At 46.3% G+C, this 16,216-nt stretch overlaps 6 protein-coding genes across 6 annotated transcripts; 3 read left to right on the top strand and 3 right to left on the bottom strand.

Moving 5' to 3' along the window:
- Positions 1-107: 107 nt before the first annotated feature.
- On the top strand, positions 108-3,492 carry N7519_008381 (FAR11/STRIP family protein; the record flags this gene model as incomplete). Its single annotated transcript, XM_057295157.1, has 7 exons — positions 108-434; positions 472-1,510; positions 1,570-2,069; positions 2,122-2,234; positions 2,292-2,431; positions 2,488-2,617; positions 2,673-3,492. 7 exons carry the CDS (start codon positions 108-110, stop codon positions 3,490-3,492), a joined length of 3,069 nt encoding a protein of 1,022 aa, XP_057143039.1.
- A 266-nt stretch (positions 3,493-3,758) lies between these two features.
- On the bottom strand, positions 3,759-6,835 carry N7519_008380 (uncharacterized protein; the record flags this gene model as incomplete). Its single annotated transcript, XM_057295156.1, has 10 exons — positions 3,759-3,839; positions 3,898-4,077; positions 4,137-4,179; positions 4,248-4,264; positions 4,318-4,993; positions 5,045-5,260; positions 5,315-6,102; positions 6,165-6,539; positions 6,673-6,759; positions 6,815-6,835. 10 exons carry the CDS (start codon positions 6,833-6,835, stop codon positions 3,759-3,761), a joined length of 2,484 nt encoding a protein of 827 aa, XP_057143038.1.
- Positions 6,836-7,405: 570 nt separating this feature from the next.
- Positions 7,406-8,329, top strand: N7519_008379 (urease accessory protein UreD; the record flags this gene model as incomplete). The annotated part of the gene is made up of 1 exon (XM_057295155.1): positions 7,406-8,329. The coding sequence occupies one exon, from the start codon at positions 7,406-7,408 to the stop codon at positions 8,327-8,329; it is 924 nt and encodes a 307-aa protein (XP_057143037.1).
- Positions 8,330-8,575: 246 nt separating this feature from the next.
- N7519_008378 (trihydroxytoluene oxygenase) lies at positions 8,576-9,861 on the bottom strand (the record flags this gene model as incomplete). Its single annotated transcript, XM_057295154.1, has 5 exons — positions 8,576-9,055; positions 9,121-9,352; positions 9,405-9,552; positions 9,618-9,801; positions 9,859-9,861. 5 exons carry the CDS (start codon positions 9,859-9,861, stop codon positions 8,576-8,578), a joined length of 1,047 nt encoding a protein of 348 aa, XP_057143036.1.
- A 360-nt stretch (positions 9,862-10,221) lies between these two features.
- N7519_008377 (uncharacterized protein) lies at positions 10,222-11,393 on the bottom strand (the record flags this gene model as incomplete). The annotated part of the gene is made up of 3 exons (XM_057295153.1): positions 10,222-10,354; positions 11,152-11,195; positions 11,367-11,393. The coding sequence occupies 3 exons, from the start codon at positions 11,391-11,393 to the stop codon at positions 10,222-10,224; spliced, it is 204 nt and encodes a 67-aa protein (XP_057143035.1).
- Positions 11,394-14,888: 3,495 nt separating this feature from the next.
- Positions 14,889-15,596, top strand: N7519_008376 (SDR family NAD(P)-dependent oxidoreductase; the record flags this gene model as incomplete). The annotated part of the gene is made up of 1 exon (XM_057295152.1): positions 14,889-15,596. The coding sequence occupies one exon, from the start codon at positions 14,889-14,891 to the stop codon at positions 15,594-15,596; it is 708 nt and encodes a 235-aa protein (XP_057143034.1).
- Between the last annotated feature and the right edge of the window lie 620 nt (positions 15,597-16,216).

Here is a 16,216-nt window from a genome sequence, read left to right as displayed (position 1 = left end):
TGTGATCCTTTCTTTTCACTCTTTTTGCCTAATGTATGGAGCGTTGATACCTTGGTGATCCACCGAACAACTTTCTGCCAGGAACACAACAACTCAACAAGTCCTCAATGATGGACACAGCTTCAGATCCTCCCGAAGCCACTATGCAGGAACATCATATTGTTAAGGCAGATGAGGTCGACCAAACTGGGACCGATATCTCGCCAGTTTCAGACGACCAACTCCTGGAAGAGGTGGCTGAGGGGCTCCGCCAGGAACAGGCCTCGCAGGCCGCACCAGCTCCTGAGATGGCGCCCTCTGCGCCCGACAAATCCATGAAACGACCCGAACTTCGTCGGGAAAGCTCTGCTCCACCTCCTCCGATGCAGCCTCCCCCTCCAGCCCCTGCCCAGGAGAAATGCGGACCGGGGTGCGAGCTCCCTGAGCTTATCGGAGTTGCGGAAGCTTGTGGGTGAAATGCCCAAAATCGAGCAACCAGCCTATGCTTTTGAATATGCCGATGCCCAATCATTTCCCGATGAGCTCGACGAGTGGTTCCAGTATAACGCCTTTGACCGCGTCATGCTGATGGGCATGAAAGCAACCTTTAACAGGAAATGGCCTACCTTCTACCAGCAACGCCAGCCAGACACGCCCGGGCTGTCTTGGCTCGACGCATCCAAGGATTTACGTCGTTCATTTATTGCTCAGATGCTTGAGGATCTACAGCTTGCTGAAGTCCCCGCGCGATTGGAAGCCCTTGAATCAATTTGCTATCTCGTCACTGGTGTATGGGGACTTAGTGGTGGAAGAGTGGCGCCCGACTATTCTTCAGATGGGAATCCCGACTCGGCAGCCGAAACTCCAATGCTCAAGTCAATGCAGATTCAGTGCATCGAGCAGAATGTTTCCCTTCTCCAGGAATGCTCGGGCGTTACCGCCTTGATACAGTACATGTGCCGCCTTTTTGATAAGACCCGCTCAGCACTCGGATCGGACTCCAGTGACGTTGATTACGAGCGGATTAGCCCTGGCGATATTGCGCCGCCGGAGCGCGAGGCAAACTTGGTCCTTACAAGTTTATACTTTGCCGTGGAAGTGGGTCGCAGACAACAGGCGCGCGACCCTCAGTGCAGCTCAATCCGTGATGCACTGGACAGCTCAAATCCCAGTCTGTTGGTCTCCATTGTTGAAATCATCGCCCGACTACGCTGGGACGAATCTGCCAATATCCCGCTGACCAGGATCCTTCTGTTGTTATGGAAGTCGCTGCTTCTCGTCTTTGGCGGGACCGATGATTTAAAGCGCGCAAAAGAGGTACTAGAACCTGCTATTTCCTCTGAGGATGATCCCAAACGCAGGACACCATTTCTACACGCCTCCCCTCTGGACTACCATCTCTTCCGCCAGGAAATCACTTCGAAGTACCCTGCTTACAACCCTCCGCCACTCGTCGTTCCACTGGAAATGGAAAACAATTCCATTCTACCCCCTCTTCCACACAATGCAGCCAAGATGAACTCGTCCAGTGGTATCTTTTCTGGTGTCGCCCCCTCGGTCTCCGGTGGAAATGGCTCTATCCTTCAACAGGCCGTTCATATTGCAACCCCGGCGCCATCCCCACCTCCATCCCCGCCGGCCCAGGAGGGAAAGCTGGGAAGAAACAGAACTACCAGACCAATCAGAACTTCCCCTTCATGTACCCTCCCCTAGATGATTCCAGCAACCGCATCGGCGGAAAGGGCACAACGCAACGCCAGGATGCCTTGGTTGGAAAGAAATGGGAAGGCAGTGATGTCCCTGCGTCAATTATTGAAGCCGGGAAGCTTTTTTCGACCCATGTGAAAATGACCCGTGCGATGCGACAGCTTTGGCAGGAGCGCGAGCACTTTATGCAGTACGACCGCGGCTGGAACTCCGAGGACGCTGCTCACTTCCCTGACAACATCTCGGATGATCTACCAGACGATTTTGAACATCTAGACTTATCGGGCGACGAGGAGAAGGCCGAGCCTAAACCCAAGCGAGTAGAGAAGGAGACAGATGATCCCGATGTCCAGCGCCGCTTGGATGCGGTTGACTCGTTTTATGTGGGTGCACACTTCCAAGACCCAATTCGGACTTTCGCTTACTGTTTACCAGACCCATACTCTATCTCACCTACAGTCCATCACTATCGTATTCTTAAAAATCATCCTGACAAATGTCAGCGCAGTGGTCAGCCAGGCTACCAGCCAGACGACGCAGGGCATGAGGTGAGCTCAGACACTTCAAATAAAACAAATGCGTTCTAACCCAGGTTTCCGTAACAGTCATTCCATGAACGGCTCCTCTCACAATCTCCTTTCCGATGCATCCATCGATGAGCTGGACAACATTCGACTCCGCGAGATCACCGGGAAAGCCGTGTCTGGAACTCTGTTGCTTCTCCTTAAGTGGTTCAAGCGATCTCGTGAGTCTACACTTTGAATTTTTTTTTTTTCTTGAACGTGTCGCTAACCCACCAAGATATCTTGAAATTTGAATACATGACGCAGCTATTACTTGACTCCAACTACATCCCCTTGATTCTCAAAATGTTCGCACATCAAGACGTTGACCAAACGGTGGCACATAAAAATGACCGCGAAGACTTATCGTATGTTAATCGACTTTACTCGCTAGGCTAGGTCACCCGCTAACACAAAAACCAGCTTCTTCCACTTCTGTCAAAGCAACACGGACTTCCCCCTGGAAACCGAAGAAAACTCTTGCGGCGACACTGAAAGCGAAGACGAAGCCATGCCACCCCCAATCGCCCGCCACCGCTCGGATCCAACAGCAAACGGCAGTATGCCAGGTCTCTCCGAAGAGGAATCCCTAACGGATATTATCAACGGACCGGCACGCCCCGAAGTCGACGAACTAGGCTACCCGACCGCACCCCTCCCCAAAGAACCAATCAAAGTATTCTCCTTCCGCAACTTCTTTTCCGCCATCAACTACCTACACGTCATGCAAAAGATCACACGCAACAAAGCCCACCGCTGCCTCCTACTAGTGCAGTACAAATCAAGCAACATCCTCCGCAAAGGTCTCAAGATCCCAGACCCACACCTCCGCTTCTACACCCTCAAACTCTTCAAATCCCAGGTCCCCTACTGCGGCCGCAAATGGCGCCAGAGTAACATGCGCGTCATCACCGCTATCTACCTGTACTGCCGTCCCGAGCTGCGCGACGACTGGCTCGCTGGCTCTGATGTCGATGCTGAGGTTGAAGAGGCTTTGCCGTTGGAACAGGCGCTTCGTGGTCTTACGCACTGGTGGCATCTGCGTCAGTACAAGGATGTCATGGGTGGTGATGAGGGTGCTTCTATGATGGAGGAAGAGCGTGATTTCTTTGTTCGAGAACTCGAGTCTGTGGGCTGGGGTGCTGATGAGATGCTTGGTGGGACTTGCGAGGAGGAGGTTAGTGTTCCTGCGATGCAGGGCAGTGAATGGGAGGGTGTGCCTCCGCCTGCAGAGGGGTGGTAGTGAGATCCCTGTCTTGTGAGGCAATGAGATCAATGAAAGTGCTTTCTATACCCGCTGTGGCTTTTCGGTTCAATGTTCGGTTATGTTTATGTTTAGCTATCAGTTTGAGTCCTCTTTCTCTTTCCATAGTTATCTTGGGAATATCAATTTTCACTGGTCTTATGGTCACCAATCGAACACTAGCTCATAGGTTGAACTTGCATATTTTAGCCGCTTGTCCTGGTATATAAGAACAAACTCAAGAGTTAGCCTTTACAAACTGCCGGCTAGTATATGAAATATTGATGGGTAAGCGGTAGCGACGTAGCCGCCTCTGCTCTACAGTGTGCCCCATCGGCCATAACCGTCTGTAATTGAAAAATCAGTGTCGTATTCCAGAGTTTCAAACACGGAGTTCAGACTCACAAACGCTTCGGGATCAACCTCCATCTTCGGCGTTGCATTGTTGAATTTCATGTCAAGCTTGGTGACCGTGCGAGTATTCCTCACGATTTCGATCTGCTTTTTCAGTCCGTAGGAGTTGACGGAACCGCTCTCCATGCCGGCCTTAGAAACGAACATCACACTACTTGACGGTAGAAGGGGCTAGAGTATGGTCAGCTCAGAGGATTTCGTGACTAAGGCGAGGACTGGCTTCAGCTTACCGCAAACATCGGCCGCGCAATGATCGGCTGAACGGTTGAGATCCTACGACGCAGTTAGTACCCATGAAGAAAGACCAGAGGAGAAGAGTATTGATGCAGAGTGGTTCTTACGATGCGTTTGGATCACCCTAAGACAATGATTAGCACTCAACTTACATCCATTTAAGATAGGAGGACATACCATTTGAGCCGAAGCAATAAAGCCCTTCTTGAGAACTTGGAATGGCTTGGTACCAAAGCTTGCAGGTTCCCAGATCACCAGATCGGCCAATTTGCCAACCTCAACGCTGCCCACTACATGGCTGATACCCTGCGCCAGGGCTGGATTGATGGTGTATTTGCTGACATACCGCTTCACTCGGTGGTTGTCGGCTCCAGTATCCTCATCCTCGGGCAGCGGGCCACGCTCTACCTTGTTTTTGTGAGCCAGATTCCAAGTGCGCACAACAACCTCTCCACATCGTCCCATTGCCTGGGAATCAGATGACATCATACTGATGGCGCCGGTATCGTGGAGGACATCTTCTGCGGCAATTGTTTCTGCCCGAATGCGGCTGTCCGCGAAGGAGATATCTTCGGGGATGTTCTTCGATAGATGGTGACAAGACATGACCATATCGAGGTGCTCGTCGACTGTGTTGCAGGTGTATGGTTTGGTTGGATTAGTACTACTGGGAAGGACGTTGGCGTGTTGCACGAGAGAAATCATATCTGGTGCATGTCCGCCACCAGCTCCTTCGATATGGTATGCGTGTACTGTCCTTCCCTTGAATGCAGCTGCCGTTCGCTCAACGAAACCGGACTCGTTCAAAGAGTCGCTGTGGATTTGGCACTGGATGTCGTGTTCTTCGCAGACACTATAACAGCTATCAGTATCCGCAACGATCGAGCAAGTAAGATCCCATTACCTCAGACAAGTGTCGATTGCCGAGGGAGTGCATCCCCAGTCTTCATGCAGTTTGAGACCAGCGACACCTGCATTACACTGATCACGAAGACCTGGCTTTCCAGTATCACTGCCCTTGCCAATGACACCAAAATTGACTGGCAGCTTGTCTAACGTCTGCATCATCTGTCGAATATAGGTCTTGCTCGGGGTGCAATTGGCGGCAACGGAGGCCGTACTGGAACAGAAGGTCAGATCCAAACTCCGCAGTATAAAATAACGGTTGTCTTACCTCGGGCCAGTGCCTCCCCCAAACATCGTTGTGACACCCGACGAGATAGACTCTTCAATCTGCTGCGGACAGATATAGTGAACATGGGTGTCGATGCCACCAGCAGTGATGATCTTCCCCTCTGCAGCAATGATGTCCGTGTTGGATCCAATCACCAGAGCTGGGTTCACCCCATCCATCACATCAGGATTACCGGCCTTTCCGATCCCCACAATGACCCCGTCTTTCACTCCGATATCAGCTTTGAAAATTCCACTCCAGTCAATGACTAATGCATTGACCAAAACCAGGTCCGCACACTCGTCGTCTGCTCGTCCAGCAGCTTGTCCAATTCCGTCGCGTAAAGTCTTACCTCCTCCAAACGTGCATTCGTCTCCGTGAGCTGTGTAGTCCTTTTCAATCGTCACCCAGAGGTCTGTCGAGCCGAGACGGACCGAGTCACCGACAGTCGGACCGTATATCAAGGCATAAGAAAGTCGATCCATTTTGAAGGGTTCTATCTTCTGTATATCAATGAGCACCTCCTCGGGTGTGTGTCGGAAGCCTTCCTCCTTGATGCGTTGCAGTACTGCGTTGGTATGGGACAGGTCGATAGTTCCAGTCGCAATACTGCTTCCACCCTTGATGGTTTTGAGACCACTGATTTGCGTTAAATTCACAGTCTTGGTGACGCCAGGCTCGAAGCGAGTCGACGTTCCAGCGGGGATGTCAAGGTGATAGCCATAAGCCTTGATGCGGTCGAAATCCAGCTCCGGGTTTGATTCAATGAAGTGGAAATGAGAGCCGACCTGCAAAACAAAATCTTATCAATACATCTCATTGATATGCATGTAGAACAATGGATGAATACCTGGATTGGCCGGTCACCCTTGTTGGTAACTCTCAATTGAGTACGCTTTCTGCCGGGATTGAGCTCGATCTTTCCATCGCCGGGTGAGATGGCTCCAGGCATCTTCAGAGGCTCGTACTCGGATTCTGGATATGAGGGGAAGAGGCTCTCCGACGGAATGGGCAGGAAACTACCATACATCGCCAGTTCAATATTGCCGTCCTCGCTGCTAATGGGCTGATCGACAGTAACCAGATGCGTTCCTGTCGTAAAGGTCCCTTCAATCTGCAGCACGGTGAGAGTTGCTAACACTCCCGGAAGGACATGTCGGCGCCCAAGGATATGTTTCCCAATAGACATGAGTTCTGACGCGGTGTGCTTGCCATCTCGCATCATCTAGAGATAATTAGAGCTAGGCATTGTGCTGGCTCCGAGACTGATACATACTTCTTGCAGCACATTTGAGATCAATGCCTGCTCTATTATTAGCTACCGATATCTCTGTCCAGGGGATGAAGATATCAGGTACCGTAGCTTCCGAGTAGTTCAATTTCACCCCTCTCGCCAGTCGTCGTTGGGCCAAAAGCCCGGTCTGGGCAATGACCAATTTATCCAACTAGGTGGTTCACATTAGCTATCGGGGTAAAACATCAAGTATTCATCCGCCATACCTCACGAGCTATCAACTGCATCGCGATTTGCAATTTGAAGTCAACCTTTCCTAGTAAAGGCGATACAAGCTGGTGTTAACGGGTACACTTCCAGTGCCCGTTTATAGAAATCGGAATGCCGATCGGTCAAGAACTCGGCAAATGAAGCGGTATGGAATCTAGTTTCAATTCACGCATGAACTGGATCGGCCCTGCATATAACATAGACTCACCTTTTCAAAGTGGGTAAATGAATAGTTGGGTCGCCGGTTTTACCGGCCAACAAAGGCTGTGGGGGGAGTGACCTATCGGCCATCGTTGTCTGCAAGCGGCAATGACGTTGACGACATCTCATGGTCGAATCTGCTTGGATCTGAAAGACTAAACTCCACAAATCGGTGAAATCGGTGAAAGTAAAAGTGTGTCAGGTCCTCTTCGCCGAGGGAAACCAATTTCACCCATATGGATGGTTTGGTGGTTCCACTGTCCATGTCGCCAATTCAAGTGAATCCCCAGGCCATTTCCAAAAGTCCACAATTTGTTGCTAGTAAAATGGAAGCTTCAGCGTAACTTTGTCCCTCAAACGGGAGTTCATCAATGGGAACAGTCACCATGGTGGTGCCTCAAAAACCCCAGCCAGGTACTGGCCAACTTGAAGTCCACGCCTTTTGCGGCTCTTCTTCCATTTCCGCGCTTTCATGCACATACCCTCTCAAACTCGTGTCGCCACCATCCAGACCAACCGACCATGCTGTGCTTGTCTTCATGATGAGTTATGGTGGCGGCCTGGTCGCCGGTGACTGTGTAGACTTGAACATCAGAGTTCGACCGAAGTCGCGACTAGCCCTTCTTACGCAAGGAAGCACCAAGGTGTACAAGACACCATCCAAGTCAATACGCTCACACCAAGATCTCACTGTCACAGTGGAAGAAGGAGCAGCGCTCCTACTATTACCGGACCCGGTACAGCCATTCAAAGACAGTTCGTATGAGCAATGTCAAATATTCCACGTCCACCATTCTCTGTCCAGTATACTAGTCCTAGACTGGGTTTCCGAAGGACGAACTGCGAGAGGTGAGGCCTGGGAATTTTTCGGATGGAAGGGTCGAAATGAGATTTGGTCACTTCCTGATCCAGACAAAGGAACCAAGAAGAAGCTCTTGATCCGAGATAGTATGGTTCTGGATGAAACATCGTCCACGAAGCGAAGCTATAGTGATGAAATGGACGATCTCGGGGTTTTTGGCACACTCATCATTCGAGGCCCCATGTTTCGTGCTCTTGGCGACTTCTTTCTGGCGGAGTTCTCCCGTCTCCCACGCATTCGAGCGAATGGGAAACCTCATGAACAAATTGATTTGCACTCGGGTGAATCTGTGAAAACATGGTCTGCTACTTCCGTGCGAGGCTCCGTCATAGTCAAATTTGGCTCTCGGGATGTAGATGTTGCAAGACGTTGGTTGAGGGACATGCTATTGCGAGATGGGACAGTGGGGAGGGAGTTTGGAGAACGCTCTTTGTTGTGTCTACAATGAGTGATTTCCATGACCCTTGTTTGATGCGATGTATCCATGGATATCTCCACTGTGACAAACATTGTCATTCCCCGCAGGTGGATTTTATATACCAGCTACAAATCACCAGCCCAGTCTCAATAAAGAAGTTGGTCTATGAATAGCTGTTCCGAGAGGTGTCATTGCTAAATAGTATATATTCTTCCTTGTTGCTTACATAGAATATACTCCAGAACCAAGATGTATATGAACACCCATCTGAAACTATCATTGCAAAAACCAAGAAGGAACTTCAGGCCCCCACACAGCGAGAGACTCATCGCCCGCCGGTCCATACCCGATGGGTGTCTGATCATTCACCAAATCCCCATCCGCATAGTGCTCAATCATATTTCCCGTCGTATCCCACCAGTAGTCAAAGATCTGTGATCCTAGAATATGTCGACCAACACCCCACACTGACTTGTATCCTTTCTTAGCAAGCCATTGGTGGCCGAGCTGCTGTGTGTCAAGGTCATGGACTTCGAATGAGCAGTGGTGGACGTGGCTTGTTGGATTGGAGCTCATGAAGAAGGTATGGTGGTCTACATATTTTTCGCCTCGGTCTATATGGGCAAAGAGAGCCACATTCTTCTTCTTTCCTTCTTTTTCGACAAAGAGGAAATCTGTTGGGACGATATTGAAATTCTTGGTATAGAACTCGACGAGGGCTTCGAAGTTTATGGTGCAGACGCCGTAGTGACCAAGCTGTTCAGAGTGAGCTTAGCACTTCGAATCGTGAGTATATGAGTGAGGGCCATATATGGACTGACTTTGTGCACTGCAGCAGGTCCTGGCTGAAACCGCTGAAACCGGCGAACTCGTGGCTTCTCGGTCTCATAATTGATCTCGAGAATTTTGGGATATGGTCCAGGGGTGGTTAGTGTCTGTCCAAAGAATAAATTTATCGGGAAGCCTTCCGGGTCTTGTAGTGTCACCATATAGCCTCCACCGGGGGCATCTGTGAGCTCTTCGATCTTTCCGGCTGTCGGTAGTTCAGTTGCCCTAAAACGATTACCACGGGACATCACATGAAAAAGTATTTCTGTAGAATTACCTCTCAAGATCCTGGTAAGTTTCAACTTCAAATGCGCCACCAAGGAACTTCTTCGGCCCCTTCCTAGCATAGTAGACGTATGGGTCTACTCCATACCCTCGATACCAGACTTCCTCATCGGTTTGCTTTGCGATTTTCATGCCAAAATCTAAGTATACATTAGCTAGAATCATATATAAGTATCTGAAGAGCCAACACCAAACACATACATACCCTGAAGAAACACAGTAATTTCATCCAGTTCAGGGTGCTGGTATCGCATATGCGCCAGTTTAACAAGACGAATTTGAGAATCTGCATTGGTTCCACATCTCTCACGCCATGCCACTATGCTCTCCAACTCGGGGCCGATGGCAAGAATGTCTTCGATGGAGGCACCGCGGTTTGCTTGGATTGCCTAGAGGACGGATTGATCAGTGATACGTATACTCATTGGCCGATAAAGTGTACCTACCATATTGATGATTTTGATAGCCTTACCCGCTATACTGAAATATCTTCGCCATCCAATCGATACCAGATACTCTGTTACTTCCAAGCTTTAAGCGGTGACATTCGACGTCAGATAAGTCCTTTCTCTCCCCGCAGTCCCGCATAGCCCCACGTCCCACGTCCCACAGTTCTCTCCTGCACGTGGGCCCCTGTATGTACGTACATATATGTACAGTACATAGGTAAGTAACACTTCTGGTGTTTCCAAAATTGTCGGGCCAAACCGAAGTTTTTACCTCTTGCTCCGCATGCATTCATTCCCCCATCAAATCCAGGCTTGTTCGCGATGTATTTCTATACGTAGAGTCAATTGACTGATTTACAGTCAAAAACTGTCAAAAAAAATGGGACGAGCCGGGATCGAACCAGCGACCTTGCGAACTTCAATCGCACGCTCTCCCAACTGAGCTATCGTCCCATTTGGGATGAAGAAAGATGCCCAGGTAAGCATCATGAATCTATAATGTCTGACAAGCGCTATTTCCCACAGAGCCAACCCACTTTTTAAGCCCACCGTTTTCAACCACCACACCGTGCTTTGAACATGTTAAGGATATACCATAATAAAAGGTTTTCTACCAATCCTCTCCTGTTAGAATTAAGTGAAAATTGAAGGTATTAGCGCGAGAGTTCGACTTTTGGTACACCCTTAGTCGTCCATGTCCACTGTCGCCACCTTACACTAGGAAAGCTTCAGTCGTTTAAGACCAGTGCTGGGTTGAGAGGTATAACTTGTCAGAATAATAGTGAGTTAATCTCCGTTGCTATAGTACGAGACGGTACAAATCTTGATGTAAGGTTAATCTGAGGCGTTTATCGCCACTATAGACTATAGAGGGACAAAATAGTTTGGGGATGGAAATAGCAATTTAACATCTAAGCTGAACCATATCATATACCTTAACCCTGCTCCTTACCTTCTCCATCTTTATATCACTTTTGTTTCCACTTAAGACATAGACGGCTTCTTTACGTCCACGGGTCTCAAGTCCTTTTCACTAATCTATACTATACCACCTGGGCATCCATTCTATCCCTCTTCTTTCTCCAATTCCAGGTTTCACGCGGAATCAAGACTTTATGTAGATAGGACTCAAAATAGGTAACCAACCACTTTATTCAAGCATAAAAAATTAGAAAAAAAAAATTGGCCTACCCGCTAATCACATCCAAGTAAAGTCACAAGGGGGAAAAGTGCAAAAACTAATGGGACGAGCCGGGATCGAACCAGCGACCTTGCGAACTTCAATCGCACGCTCTCCCAACTGAGCTATCGTCCCACTTGGGATGATGATTCAGCTATGAATATGTATTATCAAGGTAAAGCGCACAGTCCTTGTTTTCACCATTCAGCGCTTCAAACAGTGTCTGCGAATACAATGAATAACCACGTAAGATCTATAACTGCGTAGGTGTCTATGAGGAGTCCAGCCAAAAAGATATTGAAATTGGACCCTCTTTTCGAAGAACGTTAAACTTCTTCTTGACTGTATCCATATCGTAGCCAATGCGGCGACGTGCCAGCTCCTTATGTCTTAGTACTACCCTTTATAATGGACATTGAAAGTAAAATAGCGGGGAAGATATAATATTGATGTCCAGTAAAAATTCGACGACCGCAATTTTTCCTAAGAAAAAGAAGTGGCTGTGTCCTGGTATGATTTTGGTGCAGTTTCTTGCGATTTGTAGTCAGTGCACGCTATTACCATTGTACATCGTACGGACACTATCATTTAGAGCTTCAATGGTTAATGGTTGGTGTGCTTTGGCTACTTCTATTTTGATGCATGTGGAGGTATAATGCTGAAAGTATATATATTTCAACCCCATATTTTAAACGCAAATGAAGATAACTAGCATCGCGATGATCCATATATCCATTAGCCTGTTCAAGTTCAACAGTATAGACAGGCACAAATAATCAATATGCTCACCATGACGCGAATGTATAGCAGGGATACAAAGAGGTCTTAGGCGTGTTGAATGCGATGAATTTATCCGGCAAGCTTGGAAACCCTAGTAAAAAGCGTGACACAACGTTCTAGATGCTTAAGAGGACTTAGAAACCTTGGAAAATTAGATAAGAAAGTCATAGTTCCCATTATATTAAATCATTGGCTTTCTTCACACTGAAAGCTTAGCTTCGCGCTTCACGCTTCACCTTTCAAGTAGATTCCAACTCTTCCTCAGCCACAAACAGAAACCGAAGGCTAGGCTCATGGATGGCTACAATGAACATGACATCATCCCAAGTGGGACGATAGCTCAGTTGGGAGAGCGTGCGATTGAAGTTCGCAAGGTCGCTGGTTCGATCCCGGCTCGTCCCATTTTTTTTGTACTCTTCTCCTGCTAATCATTGGGATATCATCAAGTGGGGCGATATGGGATGGGGGTTTCTATTGAAGTTGACTGCAGTCACCTCTTCGCGAGGTCGCTGTGCAGCTCGCCACTCCTTTGCATCGGCTCTTTTTTTTGGGTCTCCAGTGCCTCCTCAAATTAATGTCTTACATTATCAAGCCCGTTGGGGGAGGGGGGTGGAAATGTTGTTGTTATCTGTTTTGCCTAAACCTATAGTTATAATAGATAGAGTTTAGTCCTAGACGCAGAGCGTAAGTTAGTGATATACGCCTAGTAACTAGTGTTATAAAGAATATATCTCTTTATTATAACGAACGGTAAACGACCGTTTTAGCCGCAGTTAGCCTTTTAAGATAATAGGATGATAGTAAAGCCCGTAAGGGAATCTATAAATTAAGACCGTCTATATTACCCTAAAAGGTATAAAATATACTAGTAACTCTATTAATAGAAGAGGTAGCGATAGTATCTATAGTAGGAGCTTCTATCTAGGCTAACTTAGTATACTTTATTTTATCTACCTATATATACTCCGGACCTATATCCGGTATTATATAGTTAGTTTTTTGGCGTTCTTATATATAAATACTAGCGTGTCTATAATCTATAGTAAAGGCGAAAAGGAGAGAGAAGAAGAATATTAATTCTCTATCTATAAGAAAGTAGCTAATATATTAGCTAGTAAATATATAAAGCCTAATAAATAAAGTACTATATAGATAGCCTATTATAAGAGCCTATACTTCTATATAATAGGTAGATATTATCGGAAAGAGGCTATATATAATATATATCACTAAATAGTTCGATTAGGTAATATAAGTTATAGCTAAGAATAAGCTAATTTAAAGTTAATATCTAAATCTCGAAATTAAGAGCGCTTAGGTAGGAAGTATATATAATCTAGAAATTAAGCTAGTATTTAGGTATAATAGGGGTATATATTAATTTATATTACCCTCTATTAGTCGCCTAGGGACTAATTTTACTAGGTAAAGCCTAAGCCTAGTAGTATCGGTTAGAAGGAGATTGTAGATAGTTCTAATATAATACGCTATTAAATCGTCTATCTATAAGCGTAATCGGCCCCTTCGATCGAGTATCGAGTAGCTATGATATATAACTACTAGGTTTCCGGTTTAATAATTAGCGTAGCGCTTAGTTTATATAGGGAAACTAATAAAGAATAGATCTAAGCGCTTTCTTGGTTAGGTTCCTTAAAAAAGCAAATATTTAAATAGATATTAACGGTTAGTGCTATAGGTCCTACGATATCCTTACTAGCCTCTTTTTTTAGGTCTCTAGTGCCTCCTTAAATTAACGTCTTACATTATCAAGCCCGTTAGGGGGAGGGGGTGGAAATGTTATTATTGTCTATTTTGCCTAAACCCATAGTTGTAATAGATAGAGTTTAGTCCTAGACGTAGAGCGTAAGTTAGTGATATACGCCTAGTAACTAGTGTTATAAAGAATATATCTCTTTATTATAACGAACGGTAAACGACCGTTTTAGCCGTAGTTAGCCTTTTAAGATAATAGGATAATAGTAAAGCCTATAAAGGAATTTATAAATTAAGACTGTCTACGTTACCCTAAAAAGTATAAAATGTACTAGTAACTCTATTAATAGAAGAGGTAGCGATAGTATCTATAGTAGGAGCTTCTATCTAGGCTAACTTAATATACTTTATTTTATCTATCTATATATACTCCGGACCTATATCCGGTGTTATATAGTTAGTTTTTCGGCGTTCTTATATACGAATACTAGCGTATCTATAATCTATAGTAAAGGCGAAAAGGAGAGAGAAGAAGAATGTTAATTCTCTATCTATAAAAAAGTAGCTAATATACTAGCTAGTTAGTAAATATATAAAGCCTAATAAATAAGGCACTATATAGATAGCCTATTATAAAAGCCTATATTTCTATATAATAGGTAGATATTATCGGAAAGAGGCTATATATAATATATATCACTAAATGGTTCGATTAGGTAATATAAGTTATAGCTAAGAATAAGCTAACTTAAAGTTAATATCTAAATCTCGAAATTAAGAGTATTTAGATAGGAAGTATATATAATCTAGAAATTAAGCTAGTATTTAGATACGATAGGGGTATATATTAATTTATATTACCCTCTATCAGTCGCTTAGGGGCTAATTTTACTAGGCAAAGCCTAAGCCTAGTAGTATCGGTTAGAAGGAGATCGTAGATAGTTCTAATACGATACGCTATTAAATCGTCTATCTATAAGCGTAATCGGCCCCTTCGATCGAGCATCGAGCAGCTACAATATATAACTACTAGGTTTCCGGTTTGATAACTAGCGCGGCGCTTAGTTTATGTAGGGAAACCAATAAAGAACAGATCCAAGCGCTTTCTTGGTTAGGTTCCTCGAAAAAGCAAACATTCAAATAGATGTTAACGGTCAGTGCTATGGGTCCTACGATATCCTTACTAGCCGGCCAATCCCCCCTATATTGCTCTCCTGACCTCCTTTACCTCTTAGGAATACTCTCTTCATAATTTTCAAAATCTTTCTTGCGATATATACCAACCCCAAAGTAACCGATATGGCACCGCGTCTGTTAAACAAGATATGCCTTACTCACCGGTACAGGCGGCATTATGGGACGTGCAGCAGCCCTCAAATTTGCCCAGGAAGGCGCCAAAATCGTTGGCTGCGACATAAACACCACGACCGACGCAGCAACGATCGAAGCCGTACGAGAGCTAGGTGGTGAAATAATATCCATATCCCCATGCGATCTCACAAAACGTGAAAACTGCGAGCAACTTGTCAACCTCGCCATGAAAACCTATGGATGTATCGATGTGTTATACAATAATGCGGGAATGGCTCACATGAGCTGGCTCGACGACTGCAAGCATGACGACTGGTACAAAACAATTGACCAGGAGTTAAGCCTCGTCTACCAGTTGACCCAGGTCGCGTGGCCACATCTGAAGGAGTCCGGTGCATCCATCGTTAACGTTGGCTCTGCCAATGGCTGGATTGCAATCCATCCAGTGCCTGGTATTGCCCACACAGCCGCGAAAGGTGGTGTTATTGCCATGACACGCCAGTTGGCCATGGAAGGGCGTGCGCATGGTATCCGGGCCAATTCGATCTCACCAGGTCTCATCCAAACTCTGCAAACTGCACCTTTGCTTGAAGACCCAGAGTGGACCTCAGATGTGATGCAGAAAATCATGATGGGCCGTATCGGTCAGCCAGAGGAGATTGCGGCTGTGGCTAGCTTTCTTGCTTCAGATGAGAGCTCCTATATCACTGCTGCAGATATTTGGGTCGATGGTGGTATGACAGCCTGGTAGTGGAGTGATGTACACATGTGTTTTGGTGAATGGTGATTGAGATCGATGCATATCATATCATGTCTGTCGTTGTGTTGTCGGGACTTTCTCAGAGTTGGACTGGAAGGCTGCTGCACTGGTCGCTGCAGCATCCCTACTGGGAAAGGGTGATGCTTGAAATATATCCTATGTGTTGCTCAGCTGTGTATATACGATTCCCCTTTCTAGTTCGCAAGCTGTCAACGTTTCTTTGGTTAACCGGGCGGGCCACGATCTCACCCAGGGCCGAAGAGCTCACTGGGCCCGCAGTGCTCCGATTTGTAATCCAACTATCCGGCCTTCCGGGCCGGAGCCCTGGAGGACCCCGTCGACCCTGGACAACGTACTCATTTAACCACTTCATCGTACGCTTACGAAAGGGACATACGTATTGCAGAAGATTATTTCTTGTATTAAGGATATGCCCACATTTTAAACAAGGACGACAGTCTAATTCATTTACACTTTTCCATTTCTATGACTAGACACAATGAGCTCAATTCGGGTAGGGCAGAGCTCCAAGGAGCGATCATGACTCCATATTTTATGACTAACCTTGTCTTTTTAGGCGATAAATTTGTTTTTATTCCAATAAAAACCCC

Source organism: Penicillium mononematosum (assembly GCF_028829835.1).
Source record: "Penicillium mononematosum strain IBT 11891 chromosome Unknown utg000005l:1.0-9366267.0:1.0-9372171.0, whole genome shotgun sequence".
NCBI classification, from domain to species: Eukaryota; Fungi; Ascomycota; class Eurotiomycetes; order Eurotiales; family Aspergillaceae; genus Penicillium; species Penicillium mononematosum.
This window is presented reverse-complemented; position numbering and strand designations above follow the sequence as displayed.